Raw genomic sequence first — 21,695 nt, 5'->3', positions numbered from 1 at the left:
CTTAGTAGGGCATCTGATGCTATGTCATGACTAATCACGCAGAGATGGCTAAAAGTGTCTGCAGATGCCCATGTGGCTGCTTTGAAAACGTTGAGAAAGGCAATCGACGTGGCAAGAGACCAAGTGGAATGTGCTTGAGTTCCAAGAGGAAGCTGTCTATTGTGTAGGTGGTGGGAGAGGTGTATACTCTGCAACATCCACTTGGAAAGACATTGTTTACAAACAGCCGTGCCTTTCAATCTTTCCACCGTTGACAGGAATAAGAGTGGTGACTGTCTGAAAGGTTTAGTTCTGTCCTGATAAAATGCAATGCCACCTCCTGCTGGTTGCTGTTTGGTTTTGAAAGAAGCAGGGAAGGTGGATTGATTGATTTAGATGGAAGGAAGATGGTATTTTGGGTGTGGACATAAGGTAACCTTATCTTTATTAAAAATTGTGTACAAGAGTTATGCCATGAGCACGCCAATTTCTCTTACCCATTGAGCAGAGGTAATAATGACAAGAAATGCTGTTTTCATGGATAAATGAATACCAGAGCACATTGCCATTTGAACCAATGGCAGTCTAGTAAGGGAGCGAAGTACCAGGCTGGGGTCCCAAGCTGGGGGGCCCAAGCTGGAGTGGGATCCCGTATGTGAGGGTAAAGATTTTGGAGGCCTTTCAGGACTCTTTTCATGAATGGGTGGGTGAAAACAGAGTGGCTGTCCATACCAGGGTGAAAGGCCATGATGGTGGCTAAGTGTACATGAAGGGAGCGGGTGGATAATCCCAATCCTTTAAGATGTAAAACATAACCTAGGATGAGCGGTAAGGGGGCGTTCATTGCATTGACATGGTTGGTGGAAAATGCCCTATGAGAAGCTAAAACTAGAAAATTGTAACAAACCTCTCTGTCATACATGTCTTGCCATACTACAGTAAAAGCCTCCAGTCCTTAACCTTTCCACCCCCCCGCCCCACACACACTATCTAATTATCCTGAAGCAAAAAACACTTAATATATATACCAACAGGTTTCAACTGAACTTGGATCAAATTAGCTTCATGTGATAATTTACTTCAGACTAAATCTGTTTACGCATGATTTAAACTGGCGTATGTTTGTTTATATTAGATGTTTCTTCCAGGGTAATTAAATCAATTTATTAACCTCCGTGCAATTTTATTTTACAGACAAAATTTTACATATGTTAGAAGAAACATTAAGGAAAAAAGTCCCTAAACTCTGTCTTGGTCCACACCTTTGTTTTTATTGGGAAGAAGAGGAAAGTTAATTTAAGGTTTTTGTCTAATTGTGAGCCAATTATATACACATAAAAACTATGCTCAGAACACACACGCTGCATGAGATTAAAACATTCTGCCATTAGCCCTTTGTAAACTATCAGTAAGGCTACGATTTGGTCACAGAGGTCGCAGAAGTCACGGAACCCGTGACTTCCGCAGACCTCCATGGACTTCAGTCCACAGTGGCTGGGAGCTTCAGGGTACCCCCATCTCCCCTGGTGGCCGGGAGCTGCAGGGTACTCCTGCTGCCAAAAGTGGCAGGGATCCCCAGAGCTCTCCAGTCCCCATGGGTGGCAGGGGATCCCCAGCAGCTCCTCAACTGCCACCGCTGTCCTGTAATATCACACCCAGCCTCTAAGAGGCACTTACAAGAGGTGAGTGTCCCCCGTTATACCAGGGTTCTACCCAACAGCTAACTTATTTAAAAGTTTTGTTAGATAACACAGAGGGAGTTATTTCTGTAAATCGAACAGCTGGAGTTAGTTTAACCTCAGCAACTGATAGCTAAAGCTACAATTTTCTCAGACATTTTTAGTAAAAGTCATGGACACGTCACGGGCAATTATTAAAAATGTCCATGACAAAACGGGGAGGGAGGAGGGTTGAGCACCCTGCCCTACTGTGGCTGGGAGCTGTGGCTCCTGCCCTGTGGCTGGGAGGGACACCCGCCTGTGGTGGCTGGGGAGCTGCGGGGGATCCCCAGGAGCTCCTCAGCTCTTCAGTGTCTTTTCCCTCCAGCCAACTCACAGAGTCAAAATGAATGAACCCATTCCGGTGTAGCCAAGAGTTCAACAAACTGCTGGTCCTCACCAGAGTCTTCAGCCCCATCTCTGGGCTCTTTAAATCCCACCCTTCACTCAGGCTTCTAAACAAGCCTTGTCCCCTTTTCAGGGCTTAGGTCACTTCCCCAGTGACTGGTGGAGGAACCCAGGCCCACCCACTATTACAGTTCCCAACCCAGGGACCCTATAAACAGCAGCCATGTGCAGTATTGCTTCCTTTAAGCCCATCAATGAGCTGCTGCTGCCTTCTTTGGGCCTCTTCCCATCTAGTCCCTTTAATCCTAAGGGAGGTAGAAATTTCAGGTCCTCTCTCTTTTAGGTCCAGTAAAGGCAGCCAGTCAAGCTCCTGTGGCCAGAGCAGCACACCCTTCCTCACCCTTCTTGTCCCAGCCAGGAACTGATCACCTCAGGCCCTGCAGCTCCTTTTATCTCAGCATATTGGGCTCTGCTTTTATGCTTCCGTGCAGCCTTTCTAGGTAGGCCTGGAGGACCCACCTTTGCTGCTCCTTCCTGGGGGGAAGAGGAGGATATAGTAGGATTGATGGGCCTCCAATAGAGGACCACAAAGGGCCAGGTACACCCCACACACCTGAATACTTCTTCCAAATTATAATTACAGTATTCACTTTGAAGCAAAACACTGGAATTACAGTTCCAAAACTATTTCCTCTATACCCCCCATTTTCATTCTCACAACTTTTGAGGCATTTTTAATTTTTTAACTAAAACCAAAGTTTTTGAGTGCAGGAATTTGAGGTCAGTTTTTGCAAATGTGTGCTCTGGGGAAAGGTAGAGCAAGAATTCTGAGGATCTGCCTGTTGTGTCTTCCCCTGCCAGCTGCAATTGAGGCTTTCCCCATTTTGAGAGGAATATCATCTCTACCCAGAATGCCAGGTCTGACCTCAACTCCATACAGTTGAACAGAAGGAAACCCATAGGAATGGCAAATCTAGATGAGAGATAAATATGTTTCCTGCTGAGAAGTTGTTGCCACACTTAATTCCCTCCACATATCATTTAATACAGACAGACTTTTTAATTTAAAGCATCAAGAGTAGGGCGCCCTTTCACAAACATGTTTGATGACAGTCCCTGCCCTGAAGAGCTTACTCAAGATATAAAATGTAATTAGGACCATTTAAATGCTACCATTAAGCACAAGCAATTTCTCTTAAAAAAAACAAAAACACACACACACACACAAACACTAAGCTAAATGCAACACATCAAGGTTAATTCAATACTGAGGTTACAGTAAAACAAAAAGCAAGGAACTCAGAGATTCAACACCAGCATTAGCTTATCCACCAGACATATATATGGTATTTTCTATTTGTTTTTCTGGTTAAATGCATAGTTTAAAATATTTCTATTTGTCATAGAATGGACACTAGAAAATACACAAGCTGGGCAATACCGCTGTTGCCAATTAACTTTTGCAGTATGGGCTTCAATAGGACTTGCCAAACTCATGAAGACAGCTTTAGAAGTTAGAAGTACATTTGCTGAGAATACTTTAGATTAGAGATTCTTGCTTGAGTTAAATTTTGTAGCAACACAGAAGAAGAAATCTTCTAAGAAGTAAACAGATATAAATTTTAAGCGAAGAATTTGATAAAGAGTCTTTTGGTCGCTAAGAATCTTAAATCCTCAATTCATAGTTTTCTTAGATATTAGTTTGTGCTTAAGTAATAATTGTTCGATAAAATGGGGCATAATCCAATTTTTTCTGTAGCACACCTATTTGATATCATAAAATAGTAGACATTTGTATAATCGTAATGACTAGAGGTCTGGTTGAGTTAGGTACTGTACAAACACATTGTAAGAGACAGTTGGAGACAGCGTGGTTTAGCATATGGAACACTGGACTGGTGCTTAGGAAGCCCCAAGGTCTATTCCTAACTCTGCCACTGATCTGCTGTGTGACCTTGAGCAACTCATTTCATCTCTCCAAATCTGTTCACCCTTTGTCTATCTTGTCTATTTAAACTGTAAGAAACCTCTTAAGGGTCTCTCACTGAGAATTTGTACAGTATCTAGCACAATGAAGCCCTAATATTTGTTTGAGCCTCTGAGCACTACTATAATGCAAGTCATTAATAATAAACTTGTCACTACCCTAAAGAGCTTGCATTCTAAATGGACAAGTATTATAATATGAACTCAGACCACAGACACGGTGTGAGTTATTTTATCTGGAATTTGTGTCAGAATGCCCTAATAAGACTGGTCTTTGTCTAGGGATTTACTCTAAGTATAAAATCACCTGGTACCTAAAAGGCTTGAAGTCACAATGTGAGAAGCCATTATATTAAAACCTCTGGCTAGAAATTTATTTTTAAAACTTACTTTATCCCTCCCAATAGGAAGTGGCATAGCTGTATAAAGGTTTTTTCTTCCATCAAATACTGGTTTACGATCCCCAAAGATCTGTGTTTTAAAGTGCTGGACCATATGCTCAACTATTTCTCTGAAAATATAAAGAAAATTAAGTTATCACAATTTGAACAGAGTACCAAAAGAACCCCAATATGTTTATGAAATCAAGAGGAAACAAAAAACAATGGCTGTTACATGAAGGGTTATCAACAACTCAGCATGAAAGATCATATTCATTTTATTCATCTGAAGAGACAACGGAAGTTGATTTTGTTCTATGAAATTTTCTTTGCATAAACTGTTTCTTGGGACTACTAAATTTGATCCTGATTTCTCATTGGAAAGTTTATAGCCCCAGTGTTTTACCTACTGTTTATTCTAGGAGACAGAACACGTACGTAATATAAGCTGCTCTTCTCCATGGCTCTCATCTGCAGAACACAACTGATGGGCTAGGCAGCAGGACAGCATTGGGAAAGGAAGAATTAAGGCGAGGGAATGATTTGGGTCTGTGCACAATGTATACACCAAATTCCTCTGCATCACACTCAAATAACAATCTTGACTCTGACCTCTACTCCTGGTGGAATTCTGCACCACTGGGCATGCGGAGAATTTATGTCCCCCGTAGATTTTTTTGCTTCCCCACAGAAAAAATAAACTTTCTGATGGGAAAGCAAAGGGAAGTCACAAAAGCGGTCATGCAACCCTCCTCAGCAATATATATTGGGTGCCCAGGGCAGCCGGCAGAGAGGTAAATCACTGTGGGGCAGAGGGCAGGACTGGGGAAGACCCAGCTGGTGGCTCCTAGCCTGTGCCGGGCTTAGCTGCTAGTCTCTGCTGGGCTGGGGAGGACGGGACTTCCTCTTCCCCTGCACAGCATCTGGGGCTGTGTTAGACCCACCCCTAGATTTCTCCCCCAGCTGTAGGAAGCTCTGCAAACTCTTCCCCCTCCTTCCCTGCACCCAATCGCTCCTCAGCTGCAGGGGGAGGGATCACTGTACAGGGAGCTGCTCTCCCATCCGCCCAACCCCCAAGCATCCGGATCCCCTCATACCCAGACCCTCCCGATGAGCCTCCCTGCAACACCCAGACACCCCACGCCCCCTGCTGAGCTCCAACCACCTTCACCTGGACCCCCCTGCAGAGTCCCATTACCACTGCACCCAGAACCCCCCCACCCCAACAAGCCCCTATGCATCCAGATCCCCCACATACACCTGGATCCCTCACTGAGCCACCCGCACCCAGACTGCCCCACACATAACCTTCTCAATCTACACCTGGATCCCCCCACACTAAGCCTCTCCACATTTGGATCCTGCCTTGCTGAGCCTGCCTGCCCACACCTGCTACACTTGGCACAGAAGGGCATGGCTCTGGGGCAAGCCGGACCTTGTGCGGTGTCAGGGTTGGGTGCAGCATCACCGCTGGGTCCACGTCCTGGGGGAAGCTGCACAGAGATCTCCCACCTCTGTGCAGTCAGTGGGCTGTGCTCCCCAATACCATGATGGAGCCTCCACATTTATTTGACAAATAAAATTTGCAGAATTTTAAAATATTTTGCACAGAATTTTTTGGCACAGAATGCCCTCAGGAGTAGGTGAGCTCGTACTTTTTCATGTAACAACAACAGCATTTACCAGTACATATAACTATTAAGACTACAAATTAAAAAGTGTGATTGGAATTATAGGTTGTGCATTAGAGTATGATGCAGAGGAATTTGGAATGTGTATTGTAGCTGGTTATATGTCAGATATGCAAATGAGTTTGTAGTGGAATTTGTAGTCTATTGGAATTATTTTCTTCCAGACATCTGGGTTTAAATCTCTTGAAGGACATCACTGAGACTATAAGTACATTTAAGTTGAAATCCATGAGGCATTTCATCTTGAAAATCTAGTTAACATGGGAGGTACACAGTAGAGTGGTATGTGCCAGTACAAAACCCTAAGACAGAAGTCTGAGTGCGTTTAAGTAGTGTGAAGAATGAATATTGCCTTAATTGGTGATTTCCTTGACATTTCATAAATTTAGATTTTTTTTAAGGCAAGAAGGGACCATTTTTATCATCAAGTCTGCCCTCCATAACATAGACAATAAAACTGCACTCAGTAATTTCAGCATCAAACCTGTAACTTCTGATTTTGCTATGACATACTGTTTTAGAAAGATAACCACTTTGATTCCTCTTATCTCCTCCAAAGAGATCCTCTTAGATTTAAATACTTCAATAGAGAATCCACTACATTACTAGGTAAATTGTTCTGATGGTTAATAACACTCACTATTACAATTTTATGCCTTATGAATTTCTCCAACTTTGTCTTCCAACCATCTTTCGTAGTGGTGTCCATGGGATTTGGGGTTGAGCAATATTAACTGTAAGCAAATTAAGTTTTCTGTTTGAGTCTGAAGCAAAAAATTCAGACTTCACTAGGTTTGTAAATAAATTCTTTTTTCTTCCCACGCTGCATTGGGAAAACAGACATAGCGTGGAATTATGAAAAGTGCAAATAGGATCTTCATTTCCAGTAAACGGTGTCTCTTCATCCAGGTTCTTACAATGGCCTTCATCACCGTATCATGATGGCTACTGATGAGTAAAGGCAGATCTGAGCAAACAGTTATATGTATTCAACATTATACTGGTAAGCAACTACCTGTTGTGAACATGGATTTTCCCTGATCTGCACTGACGTGGTCACTATTACGTCAGTTGCCAAGATTCTTAATAATTTTTAAACAACCTCCACTTAGATTTTTTTTCAAGTACTCTCTTACACTGATGCAACTCCACTGAAATCAATAGAGTTGCACTGGTGGAAGAAGAGAAATTGGTCCAATGGAGTTACTACACAATGTAGATCTTAGCCCATTATGTTTGTTTTTAAGTTAAATACAATTTTTAAATGGTTTTTAAAATATTACATTTAAAAATAATCCAACAGAGCAGGAAGATGCAGTATAGAACAGCTATTTGTATTCCATGCATGTTAAATATTGTCTAATAAGAGTGCAGTTAGGTTAAAAAAATTCTACATTTGTAAATTGCACTTTCATAACAAAGAGATTGCACTACAATACTTTTAACAGGTGAATTGAAAAATACAAATTTTTTTTGCTTCCCTGGCCATCAGTAATTTGCAGAATTGATCCATACCTTTTTGGCCTCGCTACCTGTATTCACTTGCATATCTTCCATTAATACAGAAGATGGAGGGTAATTTCTTACCTGTTATAATTTAGTTTCTCCAAAGTCCTCTTATACCAGCACAGACAAATGGGTTTACTTCCCCCTGTCAGTAGGTGAAGACAGGAAAACAAGTTGTTGGTAATATCACCTCCCCTTTTAAGGGGCTTGCTAGCTGACTCCACTTAGTTATGAACTAAGCAGTAAACAACAATGGTCAAATTCACAGCTTGTACAAACTGGAATAACTCCACTCAAGCTAATGGAGTTTTGCCTGCCTATGCCACCAGTAATTTTGGATCAAAAGCTGAAAACTTCACTCAAAATAAGCTACAACCACCACCAAAGTCAGGTGGGATTTCTAGGTTGGTACAGGAAGACTTGGAGAAACCAAACTAACAGAAATAATGCTTGCTGATAGATATCACAAAGCAGGATGTATTCAAATGGGAAGATACTACCACATCTGATGAACAACAAGGATATCCATGTCCCCAGGTGCCCTAAGTGAAAGCTTGTACAGGACCCTAGCTTCTTAAAAGTTCCTCTTTTTTAAAAGTGTAAATGGAGGGAAAACATAAATAAAACTGGGGGAATGCAAAGTATAACGATATTACCGGTTAACTCTTCTTGGGCATTTCTCTGGCTTTATATCCAATTCATAATGGTAGATATCAATTTTAGGAATGTCCATTTCAAAGAAGTTGGCCTGCAGTTTGATTGTTCTTCCAGAAGTACCAAAATCTGGTCGAGGAGGAGGTTTAAAGGCATATCCCTGTATTGGTGGTGGCAATGGTGGAGGAGGTGCAAGCACTGAAAGAGGGGGGGGGGGAAAAAGCACAAATTAAAATATTCATCACAAAAATTATTCACATTAGGTACATGCAGTGAGAAGAGTAACACACACACACACACAAAGTTCAATACCATTTTAAAAATGCATTTTTAAACCTAGTCTTCATCCCTTGCTTTTTTTAAAATAGTGAATTAACAGATGAAAACCTGTATCCTGGGCTGGAAGCCAGCAAACCTGGACTCACCTGTTCCCCAACTGATGTTAACTACTCTGTATATTTCACAACCCTTTTTACTGAACAAGGCCACAGGAGGTAGGTTAGCATTCTGTCCTTTTACAGGTGAGTTAACGGAGCACCTGGGAAGCTAAACAAGAACTTCTTTAAGGGCTGGAACTAGGACCCAGTTGTCTAATATGGAGAACCTAAAGCTCATTACTTAGCCACAATGCTCCTCACAAAATTAGTATGCTAAATCTTTTGTGCTTGGCTTCAGTATTTGCTAAACGGAGCTACGCCCAAATACTCAAGCCAAGCACAAAGACCTCGCATTCTAAACTACATTAAAAATAGTAGTTAAGGTTGCAAACCTAAGGGTTAAAAAATGCCAGAATTCAGGTTTTCTGTACAGACTTCTAATGTGACATTGGACAAGTCACTTAAACCTAAACCTTTAAAAGAAGATTTAGGCACCTAAATCAGGCAGAGTGCTGAGCGCAGCAATGCCTAAATACCTTTAAGGCCCAGATTTTTAAAGCAAAAGTTTCTGGAGGTAGCCACTGTGTGCGCCTCATTTTCTGGATGAGGATTTGAGACTCAAAAAACCTAATTTTCAGAAGCATAGAACACAACTCCTACTCTTACTGGGAGTTAGTGTAAACTGAGGTTACTCAGCACCTCTGAGAAACAATTAGGCCACAGGTGTCGCTGTCACTGAGGACCCAACATTAGCAAATTTTGGCCTTAATCTGTCTCTCAGCTCCTCAGTTGTAAAAGGGGAATAACTTCCTACTTCACAGGAGTGTTATGAAGATTAATTAATTAATGTTTGAGACACCAGATACTATGGTGATGAGCACAATACAAAAGTACAAGAGGATTTTTTTTTTAAAATGTATTCAGGTGCAGCTTTTGAGGCCACATATTCAGTGATGAGGATAAGAAGAAATATTGAATAGATGCCTGTTGCAGTGAATGAAGCAGAGGTTCCTGTGAAAAAGATATGTGGTTGTGTAATCAAAGTGTTATAATTAATATATATGAGGGGGCATAATTAAGGTTACCCAGGCACAGAGAACATAATCGCTCACCCTACATTTTTATAAATTATTGTTTAATGAATTAGAAATGGCTTCCCTTTTTACTGTAGCATAAAAATGAAGACTGAAGAAAAAATAAGACAGGTCATTGCTCAAAGGAGATAAGTAATGTTTATTAAACAGCAGTTTTAGCCTGGGAAGCAGCTAACCTATATGAAAATAGATACACATGGTTTAGCTTTACCACCACCAGATGTGAATTGACTTTTCTTTTGGGGAAAAAAGATTGAAAACAGTGATTTAAAGAAATTTTTTAGATTACTGCTTTAAATGAAGAATTTAAAACCAAGATATCCTGTGCAAAATGCACTACAATAATCCAGTCTGGAGCTGACAGGAAATCCAGCCATAAAAGAGCCCTAATTTAAATACTAAAGTAAGCCAACTTTGATTAATAAGGTGCTAGTATATTGTCCCCAGTAAAAAGAGGAGTTTATTATGAAAAAACACAGAAAACAAATTTGACCTTTCTACAATAGTTCATCTAGTCTCTGGAAACCAAAAGATTCACACCTATCAATGTCTAAGTGCTGTAGTTTCTGTGGAAAAGGGAAGCGACAGACACTAGAATAGTGTTAGCTACATGGCCCATTTTAAAAGCCATAGGAAACTTCAGATTACATTATTCCACAAAAAACTGCTATAATAAAATTGAGCAGCACACAAATTACAATCAACATTTAGGAATCCTACTCTAACCCAAAAGACAGACTTGAGGTAGATTTTCTTCCACCCCAATTAAAATGGAAACCCTGGTGCAACCCTAACTGTGGTGGCACCACCACTCCATCAGAATCTTGCTGCACAACACGAGAGCCAGGAGTAGAGTTAGGGGAACACACTGGACTCATGTGTTGGCCAAGAGGTTCCCAGTATACAGTGCCCCACGACATGAGCTGCTTTTACATATTCAAAATGCTCTAAAATCCACAGGTGTACGGAGATTAGTACATCCTGACAACAGTTTTCAGAGGTGTGAACTCATCCATTCATCTTATAAGGTGTTCTCCTCCCCATTCCAAAAAGTCTACCTTAGTCCCTGGTGTTGAATACTCATTTTCAAGATAATCTCGTACCTTAAATTTGTGTCTTTAAACCCAGGAAGTACAGAGTTATTTCACCTTAATTAGTTATTTCCTGGTTTCCAGATGTTTAAATACTGGTGCCTTCGAGGTCTGAGGAACTGCTGGTCAACCATAACTCTGCATTAAATGTGGTTTTTGGCAATAAATTACTCCAATTTCTGTGTTTAGACATGACCTTAGTTCAATTAGAAAGGTTCCAAACTAGTTATGCCTAAGGGCTTGTCTACACAATGAAATTTATCTGAATAGTTATTGTGTCAGATATGGCAATTTCCTCTAACATCCTGGGCAAATCTTATTAAATTAAGCATTATTCTATTAATTATAAGTATTTTAGTTCAATATATTAAAAATGCAAATGCTGATGTATTATGGTGGAATCATATGCAACTTCTTCATATGCAGGACTAATGTAAACCCTGGCAAGTGTTATGAGTTTCAGAGAACTCTCTTAAGGCAAGATCAAATTTTCAGTTGAGTAAGTTTACTAGGAAATACTTGGGTAATTTGCATTCCCTTCCTCCCATCTCTGGACCCATCCTTTTGAAGCTGAAGGAAGTGCCCTGCGGAAAAACCCATTGTCTGCTAGCATCTGTTAGGCGAGAAAAGATCAAAGGCCTGATCTACATTAGGAAATTAGGTCAATATAACTATGTTGCTCGGGCATGTGAAAAATCCACACCCCTGAGCGATGCAGTTAAACTAGCCTAACCCCAGGTGTAGACAGTGCTAGGATGATGGGAGAATTCTCCTGTTGACCTAGCTGCCACCTCTTGGAGAGGCTGAGTACCTACACTGATGGGAGAAACCCTCCTGTCAACATAGATAGTGTCTTCACTGTAGCTATGCAGCTGTACTGCCGTAGCAGTTTATGTGCAGACAAGCCCCAAGACTTGAATGAGAAACAGAAGGAAATCTCAGATTCATGGGCATACTTGTTCTGAGCTAACAGCTATTCCGAATTTGTGACAACAGAAAACCCCCTAGGTGGGGTCTGAAGGACTTTTCACCAGCCAGAGCCCTTACTGGAGTCAGGGAGTGATATCTGGTAACCTTATTAAAAGTGTGTGTAGATTCTTTTATTGTTTTTAACATGTTTTCTCTAATGCTTTTACCTTAAGAATATGTAATATAATTTATGGAGAAGATAGTATGATGGGATAACATGATTTTGGCAATTAATTGATCTTTAACTATTCATGATAAATAGGCCCAATGGCCTGTGATGGGATGTTAGATGGGGTGGGATCTGAGTTACTACAGAGAATTCTTTCCTGGGTGTCTGGCTAAGGAGTCTTGCCCACATGATCAGGGTTCAGCTGATAGCCATATTTGGGGTTTGGAAGGAATTTTCCTCCAGGGCACATTGGAAGAGGCCCTGGGTTTTTTTTTTTTTTTTCCCCTTCCTTTGCAGCATGGGGCGTGGGTCACTTGCTGGAGGATTCTCTGCACCTTGAAGTCTTTAAACCATGATTTGAGGACTTCAATAGCTCAGACGTAGGTGAGAGGTTTATCGCAGGAGTGGGTGGGTGAGATTCTGTGGTCTGCATCGTGCAGCAGGTCAGACTAGACGATCATAATGGTCCCTTCTGACCTTCATATCTATGAATCTATAAGAATGGCCACACTGTGTCAAGGATCCCCCTAGCCCAGTATCTAGTGCTCCAGAGAGAATGAACATAACAGGTCAGTTATCAAGTGATCCATCCCTTGTCATCCAGTCCCATCTTCCGGCAGTCAGAGGTTAAGGAACACCCAAAGCATAGGTGGCATCCTGACCATCTTGATTGACCAGCCATTGATTGACCTATCCTCTGTGAACTGGTCTAATTAGTTTTTGAACCCACTCACACTCTTGGCCTTCACAACATACCCTGGCAACATGTTCCACAGGTTGACTCTCTGCGTTCTATTTGTTTTAAACCTGCTGCCTATTAATTTCATAGGGTGACCTCTGGTTCTTGTGTTATGTGAAGAGGCAAACAACACAACCTTATTCAGTTTCTCCACACTATTCATGATTGTATAGACCTCTATCATATCCCCTCTTAGTCATCTCTTTTCCAAGCTGAATATTCGCAGTCTTTTTAATCTCTCCTCATATGGAGGCTGTTCCACATCCCTAATCATTTTTGTTGCCATTCTCTGTACCTTTTCCAATTCTAATATATCATTTTTAGATGGAATGACCAGAACTACATACAATATTCAGGGTGTGGACATATATAGTGGTATTATATTTTCTGTTTTATTATCTAGCCCCTTCCTAATTGTTCCTAACAGTGTTAGCTTTTTTGACTGCTGCTGCACATGGAGCAGATGTTTTCGAAAAGCCATCCATGACTCTAACCCTTCTTTCTTGAGTGATAACAGCTAATTTAGACCCCATCATTTTGTGTATATATAGTTGGGATTAAGTTTTCCAATGTGCATTACTTTGCCTTTATCAACACTAATTTTCATGTGCCATTTTTGATGCCCAGTCGCTCAGTTTAAGATTCCTTTGTAACTTCGCAGGCAGCTTTGGACTAACTATCTTGGGTAATTTTGTATTGTCTGCGAACTTTACCACCTCAATATTTACCCTTTTTCCAGATTATTCATGAATATGTTGAACAGCACTGGTCCCAGTACAAATCCTTGAGAGAGCCCACTATTTATCACTCTTCACTGTGACAACTGACCATTTTTTCCTACTCTTTTTTATCTTTTAAGCAGTTACTGATCCATAAGAGGAACTTCCCTCTTATCCCAATTAGAAAAGGAATACTTGTGGCACCTTAAAGACTAACCAATTTATTTGAGCGTAAGCGTTCGTGAGCTACAGCTCACTTCATCGGATACATACTGTGGAAAGTGTAGAAGATCTTTTTATACACACAAAGCATGAAAAAATACCTCCCCCCACCCCACTCTCCTGCTGGTAATAGCTTATCTAAAGTGACCACTCTCCTTACAATGTGTATGATAATCAAGGTGGGCCATTTCCAGCACAAATCCAGGGTTTAACAAGAACCTCTGGGGGGGGAAGGGGGGGGAGGAAAAAACAAGGGGAAATAGGTTACCTTGCATAATGACTTAGCCACTCCCAGTCTCTATTCAAGCCTAAGTTAATTGTATCCATTTTGCAAATGAATTCCAATTCAGTAGTCTCTCGCTGGAGTCTGGATTTGAAGTTTTTTTTGTTGTAGGAAACTACAATCCACCGGTGATCTTCCTGATAAAAGGCCATCCTGGCCACTATGGATGTAGAAGCCCTCTACACCAACATTCCACACAAAGATGGACTACAAGCTGTCAAGAACACTATCCCCGATAATGTCACGGCTAACCTGGTGGCTGAACTTTTTGACTTTGTCCTTACCCATAACTATTTTACATTTGGGGACAATGTATACCTTCAAATCAGCGGCACTGCTATGGGTACCCGCATGGCCCCACAGTATGCCAACATTTTTATGGCCGACTTAGGGGACGAGAGCTGAGGAAGCGTTGTTCTAACGCCCCTACCCTACTTGCGCTATATTGATGACATCTTCATCATCTGGACCCATAGAAAAGAAGCCCTTGAGGAATTCCACCATGATTTCAACAATTTCCATCCCACCATCAACCTCAGCCTGGTCCAGTCCACACAAGAGATCCACTTCCTGGACACTACAGTGCTAATAACGATGGTCACATAAACACCACCCTATACCGGAAACCTACTGACCGCTATTCCTACCTACATGCCTCCAGCTTTCACCCTGACCACACGATCCATCGTCTACAGCCAAGCTCTGCGATACAACTGCATTTGCTCCAACCCCTCAGACAGAGACAAACACCTACAAGATCTCTATCAAGCACTCTTACAACTACAATACTCACCTGCGGAAGTGAAGAAACAGACTGATAGAGCCAGAAGAGTTCCCAGAAGTCACCTACTACAGGACAGGCCTAACAAAGAAAATAACAGAACACCACTAGCAGTCACCTTCAGCCCCCAACTAAAACCCCTCCAACGCATTATTAAGGATCTACAACCTATCCTGAAGGATGACCCAACACTCTCACAAATCTTGGGAGACAGGCCAGTCCTTGCTTACAGACAGCCCCCCAACCTGAAGCAAATACTCACCAGCAACCACACACCACACAACAGAACCACTAACCCAGGAACCTATCCTTGCAACAAAGCCCGTTGCCAACTGTGCCCACATATCTATTCAGGGGACACCATCACAGGGCCTAATAACATCAGCCACACTATCAGAGGCTCGTTCACCTGCACATCCACCAATGTGATATATGCCATCATGTGCCAGCAATGCCCCTCTGCCATGTACATTGGTCAAACTGGACAGTCTCTACGTAAAAGAATAAATGGACACAAATCAGATGTCAAGAATTATAACATTCATAAACCAGTCGGAGAACACTTCAATCTCTCTGGTCACGCGATTACAGACATGAAAGTTGCGATATTACAACAAAAAAACTTCAAATCCAGACTCCAGCGAGAGACTGCTGAATTGGAATTCATTTGCAAATTGGATACAATTAACTTAGGCTTGAATAGAGACTGGGAGTGGCTAAGTCATTATGCAAGGTAACCTACCCCCCCCCCCGACGTTCTTGTTAAACTCTGGATTTGTGCTGGAAATGGTCCGCCTTGATTATTATACACATTGTAAGGAGAGTGGTCACTTTAGATAAGCTATTACCAGCAGGAGAGTGGGGTGGGGGGAGGTATTTTTTCATGCTTTGTGTGTATAAAAAGATCTTCTACACTTTCCACAGTATGCATCCAATGAAGTGAGCTGTAGCTCATGAAAGCTTATGCTCAAATAAATTGGTTAGTCTCTAAGGTGCCACAAGTACTCCTTTTCTTTTTGTGAATACAGACTAACATGGCTGTTAGTCCTAAACTTATCCCAATTGCCTGCCTTCGATGGGGGACATTGTCAAAAGCTTTCTTGAGTCCAGTACACTATCCACTGGATCACTCTTGTCTAAAGTTTGCTGACCTCCTTAAAGAATTCTCAGAGATTTGTAAAAGGAAGACATGCCTCAAAGCTGTGTTGACTCTTTCCCAACGTACCATGTCCATCTATGAAGCTGATAATTCTTTACTATAGTTTCAGCCAATTAGCCTAGTACTGAAGGTAGGCTTAGCAGCCTATGATTTGCCAAGTTTGCCTCTGAAGCCTTTTTTAAAAATTGGCATATTAGCTATCTGACAGTCATCTGGTAAAGACACTTATTTTAAGTGATAGGTCACATACCACACTTCTTTCAAAACTGATGGGTGAATACCATCTGGCCCTGGTGACTTGTCATGGTTTAATTTATCAATTTGTTCTATCGGCTCCTCTATAGACAACTCAGTCTGGGACAGTTCCTCATATCTGTCACCTAAAAAGAACGGCTCAGGTGTGGGAATCTCCCTCACATCCATTGCAGTGAAGATGCACGCAAAGAATTAATTTAGCTTCTTCACAACAGCCTTGTCTTCCTTGAGTATCTCAATTCACTAGTGGCTGTTTCGCAGGCTTCCTGCTTCTGATGTACTTTAAAAAAAATAAAAGCAAAAAAAAAAAAAACAAAAAAACCCCCGCTGTTAAATTAAGTCTTTTGCTAGCTACTCTTCAAATTCTTTCGGGCCTGCTTAACTGCACTTACACACTTGACTTGCCAGAATTTAAATTCCTTTCAATTTTCCCCACTAGGATTTAACTTCCAATTTTTAAAATGTTGTTTCGCCTTTAACTGCCTTTTACTTTGTTGTTTAGCCATGATGGCATTTTTTGGTTCTCATACTGCGTTTATTTTGTTTATTGTATACATATAGCTTAAGGTTTAGCGGTATTAAAGTGGTTCCCAAACTGGAGTCAACCCCTGGGAGTTCGCGAAATGTTACAGCGGGTTCTCGGGAAAAAATTCCCTAATGGCGGACAGAGCTGTCCCTACAGGCCCCGGGCAGCATGGGGCCAGCAGCATGGAGCCCCTGGACTTCCAAGAGCTAAGCAGATCAAAGCAAGCATATCTATCGCACTGAGGAGATTTAAACTTCAAAACTCCTTATAAGAAGTGGAAAGGGAGGTGGATATTTTTTGCTGTTTTTAAAATTAAACAGGCAGCTAGTATTGTTTTTAAAATTATTATGAACAAGTTTAAGCTTTGTTGTAATGTGCGTTGTTTGCCTGGACTGCTCAAGACCTGAATGCTTGTGTAAGAGAAACTCTGAATTGGCTTCTTAAATACCTTCATGCTGTTTCACATCTGATACTCCTTGATGAAACCTAGGAGCCTTGTCTTATAACAGGCTTATTCAAAGTGATACAAGCTACAAAAGTGAGATCTTGGAAGAGTGTTGCAGTTTTCATAATGTAATAAAAATACTATAATGATAAATAGTGTGTAATAAACCTGTCATAAAAACAAATTTTACAGTTCCAAGATCACTGTTTTTATAAAATTTATACTCAGGTAAAGGAGAAAATCCCTGTAAATATTCATTTTTAGGAGTGGGTTCGTGAGACTTGACATTTTAGCGAAAGGGGTTCACAGGTTGCTAAAAGTTTGGGAACCACTGCTCTATTAGGATTTTAAAAAGTTTCCATGCAACTTGCAGGCAGTTCACTCTTGTAACTGTTCCTTTTCATTTCCATTTAACTAGTCTCCTCATTTTTGTGTAGCTCCCCTTTTTTAAGTTAATGCTCCTGCGGTGGATGTCCTTGGCGTTCCCCACACCCCAATAAGGATGTTAAATTTAATTACATTATGGTCACTATTACCGGCTCCTCCCCAGCACCTCACCCAAATCTGTCTAGATGTCATGAGAGGTCTACAACCTTCACACCCGCAGCCAATTCACCATGTGGTTCTCCCGGTCATCACAAACCCAGCTGTCTACATTTCTAATAATTGACTCTCACATTACTATTACTTGTCTCTTCCTAATAACAGGGGTCCCCTCCCCTGGATAGGTATCCTCAGTGTGAGAGGACACCATGACATCATCTGGAAGGAGGGTCCAACTATGGAATTGTTTCCCTCCACTGCAGCTTGGTGCTCTCCTTCCTCGAGACTTCCATCCTCCTCAACAGCACAGACGCTGTCAGACTGAGGATAGGACCGCTGTACTATGTCCTGGAAAGTCTCGGTTATGTACCTCCCTGTCTCCCTTACTTCCTCCAGTTCAGCCACTCTGGTCTCAAGAGCCGGTATTTAGACTCTGAGGGCCATGAGCTGCTTGCACCAAATGCACACATATGCCACTGGCCCACAAGGCAAGCAATGATTCATGTGCTGGCTTAGAAAGAGTTGTGTGGTAACTCATAGCTGTGGCATTTACCCTTGAAGAGAAAGTAAAGCAGGGGAGCTGGCCTGTTTAGGCAGACTGACTTTGCTGGGGAATTCACAGTGAAGACAGGGAACTGTGCAATCTGGGAATACAGGTCAGGAAGGAGAGAGGGTGCACGTCTCCACACAAGAGAGGTGATGGCTAGGGAGCCAGAAAATTAAGAGTGGGTGCCCTTGCTGCTGAGCGTGCCTTTCCCCTCAGGGGGAAAATACAGATGCAGTTGCCTTCAACTGTCAAAGTTTTACCAGGATAATTATGCCTGTAAATTTCCAAGTATAGACATGCCCTAACTTGTATTTAATAGTCAGATGTTTTCTTAGCGTGTAAAGGAAATTTTAGAGTTTGGTTAGCAAGATCCGGGTGAGTAGGCTGGGTTACTTAGTGACCTTGTTTTTAATATTTTAATGTCCAAATTTTCTATCAAGGGAAGAAAATTTTAGGAACCTTCAAAATAAACTTTCTTTATGCAGTGAGAGATCTTGATAGCTGGACTGTATTAATTCTCTCAGCCAACAGAGCAGACATCTCCTCTGGAGGAGCAGTGCAGATGTCTCCATATGCATGCAGCAATATCTGGGGTGTGGCAACTACCTTTAGTGTCATTTCAACAAAGGAGTCTTTTAAGCTGCTGCAGCTGCAAAATTTCTCTAGCAGTGTTCTTTTCATATTTAATTCTGTAGTTTAATTTTTGATTATCTGAGATCATAAAAGTGAACTGAACAAGTTGCCTGTGTTGCTATAGGAGAACTTACAGAAACCAAGCTAAGGGCATGTCCAGTCTAGAATAAGAAGAAGATGTAGGTAACAAAGACAGTCCCAATTTCATTCCAGTAAGTGCATCTTTATCTTGCTAACCTTTCTAGAATATTTGAAACAGATGTTTCCTTACTCCCAACTTGCTGCCAGATAAGACTCATAGTACATCCTCTCATTTGCTAATCAAGGCAGGATGACAGCCAACAAGAATCTTATTTTAGCACCTTCAGCCAGTGAGGTTCTCCCTTTTCTCTCTTCACAGTCTTCCTTCCTCCTTAGCTGTCTTCCCCTGCCTAGCAAAATTTCCTGTCCACTCCACTAGCGCAATCACCTCCTTCTGGACTAAAGTGGGAGGAGAGCAAGACTTAGAGGGCAAACTGTGCAAAGCAGTCAACTGGCTCATTCCAGTCACACCCTGAGCGTACTATCCGGACAGGACTGCATAAGATAAGCTTTCAGATGGCAAGTGCTTAAGGGAGTTCTTTCTGTGCAGTCTTAGGTCTATTTTGTCTGAGCAGAAGAATAGAGAGAATTGTTCTACCTCTTTTATTGTTCAGATTGATCAGTTTTCTCCCCACCCATACCCACTCTCCTTCCTAACTGCCAATGCTGTCCAAACCTTGTCAGTTCATTTGCTGTGTTGGGTTGGGTCACTGCTAGACGACCATTTCTGTGCAGTGGTGAGCCACACAACAAAAAGAGTCCTCTTATCTATTAATTGTGCTCTGTGGTGTGATGAAACCTGGGCAGACACCCTGGATTGGTCACTACCTGCTTGAGTGACAGATGTGGACAACATACCAATGTTCTCCAGTGGTGAGAAACCAGTGATCACTTGAAGTAATATATGGAAAATGCACTCCAATTAAAACTGAACTAGTTTGTCAAAAACAGATGAGTCTAGCACAGCAGTTCTCTAGCTCTCATTCTGTGGAATGCTTCATAAGGGTCTGTGAGACTGCATGTTCATCTCTCCTCTCAGCACCTCACCCCTTCACAGACTCGTTCTCAAAAATGTTTCATTAACTAAAAGGAAAGGCTCCATGATGGACCTTTTTTAAGATTCATTGGCCAACTCAGTAACACCACCAGACATCCAACAGTGATTTTTGATATCAACACCTCCAAGACCATTAAAAAAACATAGTTGCTAAAAAGTCATCCTCCTGCTCATTTTTCTCACTGGTTTAATCTCTCCATTGGCTTCTCATTTTCCACCCATCAAGTTTAAGCTTAACCTCCCCTTTAAGACATCTTACAATTTTGGTCTTCTCTAGTTATCTGCTCTTGCGTCTTAAATTTCACCCCTTCACTGCACCAGTGATGCAAGCTACAACCACCACTTGTTCACATCTCCCACAAGAGTGTCTGTGCATTCTTCCACCTTGCCCTTCATGCATGGAACACCTTTCCCATAAAGCTACTATACCCTCCTCCTTCAAAACTTTCCTCATTTCTACCATGATACCTACAGGAAATCATACAATAGACAAAGAGCCAGTGGGAATTACTGACATTTATACAGAGATCATTTAAATGTTAAATGATTCAGACCATCAAGTTATGAACATAGTGATTCTATGTAAAACAATTATTTTTAATGTTGTCTTTTTTCCTTTTACCCAGCACTTCTCTCCTATTGGTTTGCTTGCTGGATCTTGTTTCAAGCCCAATGGTAAACTCTTTTGGGACAGGGAGTGTCCCTTACTTTGTACAGTGCCTAGCCTAAAGGAGCATCAATTTTGATTGGGGCCTTTGAATGCTAATACAAAACAAAAACAACAAAAAAAAACGTGTCTGGGTAACTCCACAATCCCACAGAATGTGCATAAGTGAACACAAGATAAAGATGTATACATTAAGACAGGTTCAAATTGATGTCTGTCTTACACAGCACTGCGAGTCTTAGTAGCTGCTGCTTAGCAGAGCTCTCCTTATCTTTAATAAAATGTTGCAGGTCTTTTTTCCTATCTTTCTCTAACAGTCCTTAACAGAAGACCAATGCTACAAAACACCAGGCTGTACTTCTTAGAGAACAGTTTTAAAATACCCAGGCTCTTGAAGACTATTTCTAATAAAGAAAAGGGTTTTGTTAAATGCCATTTTCTTGTGAAAAATATTTGACTGACTTTTTATACAAGCAGTATTTGACTAACTAAGAAGACTTATTATATTCCTGTTTTCAAAGTAGTTAAGAGAGAGCTTTCCACTGTTTTTCGTGTGAATTTCTCTTTCTGAAGTGAACTTTTACATTTTAAATCTTATAATTTCCCCTTAATGGTGCCAGAAAGATCAATCAACTCTCCACATCTACCTATGCTTGCATCCACCCATGGGATAGAACTGAAAGAGGAAAATAAACCCTTTCAAGTTTCTCACTTTTGAGCTATCTTAATTTTTCCATCTCCATATGAGAAATTCATTACTTTGCAGGATTCCAGTATTTCACCCATTGCAATGGTGTTGTTTGGTAGCATATACCCAATTTTATAAACTGAAGTTAGATAAACTAAGCTCTCTTCTATCACTTGGTAAAAATTTCTCTAACATTTCATTAGCACATATCCTCATTCCTAAAAAAAATGGAGTTTGGAGGAATGTTGAGAAGGCAGCAGCTGTTCTGACACCCAGAACATTCTGGGTAATTTTCAGTCTTCCTCTAGAGTCCAGAATGCATCGCACAGGGTAAAGAGCATTCTGCTGTTTTTTAAATTTGCATCAGTTGGCCATTTTGGACCTCTCA

At 41.3% G+C, this 21,695-nt stretch overlaps 1 protein-coding gene across 10 annotated transcripts in view; it reads right to left on the bottom strand.

The window, feature by feature from the left end:
* The window catches only part of AGO2 (argonaute RISC catalytic component 2), a 105,898-nt gene that overhangs the window by 64,852 nt on the left and 19,351 nt on the right, over positions 1-21,695 (bottom strand). For 6 of the 10 annotated variants that reach the window (XR_012157065.1, XM_073330041.1, XM_073330043.1 and 3 more), the window contains exons 2-3: positions 8,265-8,460; positions 4,422-4,542 (exon numbers count right to left, since the gene is read on the bottom strand). Coding sequence is in view for 8 of the 10 variants with exons in the window: in XM_073330041.1 (XP_073186142.1) it covers positions 4,422-4,542; positions 8,265-8,460 (317 nt within the window). In the remaining 2 variants the exon portion in view is untranslated. Of the gene's footprint in view, positions 1-4,421; positions 4,543-6,742; positions 7,651-7,689; positions 7,754-8,264; positions 8,461-21,695 lie in introns of those variants that run through there. The other 4 variants (XM_073330047.1, XM_073330045.1, XM_073330046.1 and 1 more) reach the window with 4 other exon arrangements.

The sequence above is a fragment of the Lepidochelys kempii genome, chromosome 2, assembly GCF_965140265.1.
Source record: "Lepidochelys kempii isolate rLepKem1 chromosome 2, rLepKem1.hap2, whole genome shotgun sequence".
In the NCBI taxonomy this organism is placed as follows: Eukaryota; Metazoa; Chordata; order Testudines; family Cheloniidae; genus Lepidochelys; species Lepidochelys kempii.
This window is presented reverse-complemented; position numbering and strand designations above follow the sequence as displayed.